At 58.5% G+C, this 2,571-nt stretch overlaps 1 protein-coding gene across 1 annotated transcript in view; it reads left to right on the forward strand.

The window, feature by feature from the left end:
• Window positions 1-638: 638 nt before the first annotated feature.
• Window positions 639-2,571, forward strand: part of LOC116821079 (sperm acrosome membrane-associated protein 4-like) — a 4,248-nt gene continuing 2,315 nt past the window's right edge. The window contains exon 1 of the mRNA XM_032773979.2: window positions 639-803. Within this exon, the coding sequence (XP_032629870.1) occupies window positions 752-803 (52 nt within the window). The 5' untranslated portion in view covers window positions 639-751. The remainder of the gene's footprint in view (window positions 804-2,571) is intronic.

Raw genomic sequence — 2,571 nt, forward strand, 5'->3', positions numbered from 1 at the left:
AGAGGAGAGAGAGAACCAGAGTCCGCCCCGCGCCCCCCCTGCTCTAACCACCAGCCCCCACTCCCCTCCCAGAGCCAGGGGGAGAACCCAGGAGTCCTGGCTCCCAGCCTCCCCTGCTCTAACCACCAGCCCCCACTCCCCTCCCAGAGCCAGGGAGGGAACCCAGGAGTCCTGGCCCCCAGCCACTCGTGCTCTAACCACTAGACCTCCCCTCCTGGATCTCTGTTGTTGTGTCTATTGTCAGTGTGGTGTGTTTCTCTAGCTGGGGCATGTGTGTGTGTAGCTGCGTGTCTGTGGCTGGGGGTGTATGTGTGTGTGGCTAGGCTGTAGCTGGGATAGTGTAGCTGGAGTGAGTGGGTGTGTCTGTGTGTAGCTGCGTTGTGTGTGTGTAGCTGGGTAGGTGTAGTTGGCATGTAGATGGGGCATGTCTCAGCGTGTGTGTGTGTAACTGGAGGGGTGTAGCTGGTGTGTGTAGCTGTGTTGTGTTTGTGTGTGTTTACATCTAGTCCCCTTGCATTGCCTTCTCTCTCTGACTCACTAACTGGCTGCCTATTTTTATACCCCTCGGCGATCATGTGTCCTGCCCCCCTTTGCAGCTGTCCCTGGCACCAGCCCCCTGCCACACCCATGTGTGTGTGTGTGTGTGTGTTTGTGCCAATGTATATATATAACGGCACAGATCACACCCCAACTGACTCTCCTCCGACCGCCCAGCCCAAGGACTGTCTGATTTTCCACCCCCTCGACGACCATGGGCAAAGTCCTCCTTCTGTGCCTGGCCGCACTGAGCTTTGTCGGGATCGGTAAGCCCCAGCCCTGTCCCACACAAATCCCCCCCAACTCCCTCTCCTCTCCTAGGAAAATCTCCCCGTTCCCTCCGTCTTTGCCAGGTTCCCTTCCGAGCCCTGGGGGGAAATTTTGCCACTCAACAAACCAAATTGGGGAGGGGAGGGCAGGGTAGTGGCTCTGAACAGTGCTGTTCGGAAGTAGGGGGGGCCCTTCCCCCTTTTGGGCCTGCAGTTCAACCCCCTAAGTGTCCCCCCAGCCATGGGGCTCAGAGGGGCTCGCGGGTTTTAGGGATTACACCTCTGCTCTCTGGCTGCAAATTGGCGAAGATTCACCCCACTGCTGACACCAATCTGGAGGTGGGAGTAGCCCAGCCCCATGCCTTTCCTGTTAGCCCCCAAGTCTGCCCACTTTCCAGGCCCCCTCGTCGGCAGATGGTCCCCCAAACGCATGGCTTTTCTTGAGGCCCTGGAATGTGGCCAGAACCCCCCGCCATACACACACACACATACACGCATTTTCTGTGGGAAACTGCACCCATTTTCTATTGCCCCCTAATTTTCCCCCCAGGTCGTGCCCCACCCAACAGACTCACTCGCAACCCCAATTAAACCTGCCTTTAAAAACTGTCCCACTTGCCCGGATGTTGCATTCCCACGAGAGAGAGTTTAGTAGGATGGGGGGGAGCAAGCTGGGAGCCAGGACTCCTGAGTTCTCTCCCCAGCTCTGGGAGGGGAGTGGAGTCTGGTGGATTAGAGCAGGGGGGGCTGGGAGTCAGGACTCTTGGGTTCTCTCCCAGCTCTGGGAGGGGAGTGGGGTCTAGTGGTTAGAGCAGGGGGGACTGGGAGCCTGAGTTCTCTCCCTGGCTCCAGCAGTGGGGTGGGGTGTAGTGGTTAGACCAGGGAAGGGAAGGGAAGGGAGGGGAAGGGGCTGGGAGCCAGGACTCCTGGGTTCTCTCCCAGCTCTGGGAGGGGAGGGGAGGGGAGGGGAGGGGAGTCTAGTGATTAGAGCAGGGGGGCTGGAAGCCAGGATTCCTGGGTTCTTTTCCAGCAGACAATTCCCTTTCTTCAGCCTACAGTTTGGAAATAGGTCCGGGGGCTGTTTTCCCTCTTCCTCGCCAGTCCAGGGGACACACAAACCTCTGCCCCTCGGATCAGCGCCAGCCTAGCTTTCCCCTCCCCGCCATTTCCTGGCCAAGGGGGCGGCTGGGAGATGTCTCACCCTTGGCCCGGCTCAGGCAGGACCCTGGCCGGAGCTGGGGCGACCCAGAGCCCAGTGGGCAAGGGAATTGCTGTGCAGCGGCCACACACCCGCCTGACACACGGGGAAGGCATTTGGATTTGGTTTGGCCTTCAGTCCGATTTTCCAGGCTGGGTTGTTTTTCCCGTGGTTTGAAATCTCGCCTGCCAAAACACGCCCAGCTTTTCACGGGTGTGTTTTGTGTGCTGTTGTCCTTGTGCGTGCACCCGGCTTTGTGTTGTGTGAGCTGCCCCGGTTCTTTGCGGCGTCTCCATGGGTTTGTGTGTGTGTCGTGGTGTTTGTGTTTGTGTGCCCTTGTGTTTGGTTTTGCGGGCCCATGTTTGTGTTATGAGTGTGGCCTTCTCGGCGTGTTTTTGCGGGTGTCTGTGGTTGGTTTACAGCCGGGTATTTTGGGTGTTTGTGTCATGTTTCAGATGTCCGTTGTGTGTAACTGTGTCCAGGGCCAATGCAAGGAAGTTTTGCACCCTAGGCGAAACTTCCACCTTGCGCACCCCCCAGCCCTGCAGCAGCTCCCCACCCCACCCC

The sequence above is a fragment of the Chelonoidis abingdonii genome, chromosome 12, assembly GCF_003597395.2.
Source record: "Chelonoidis abingdonii isolate Lonesome George chromosome 12, CheloAbing_2.0, whole genome shotgun sequence".
In the NCBI taxonomy this organism is placed as follows: Eukaryota; Metazoa; Chordata; order Testudines; family Testudinidae; genus Chelonoidis; species Chelonoidis abingdonii.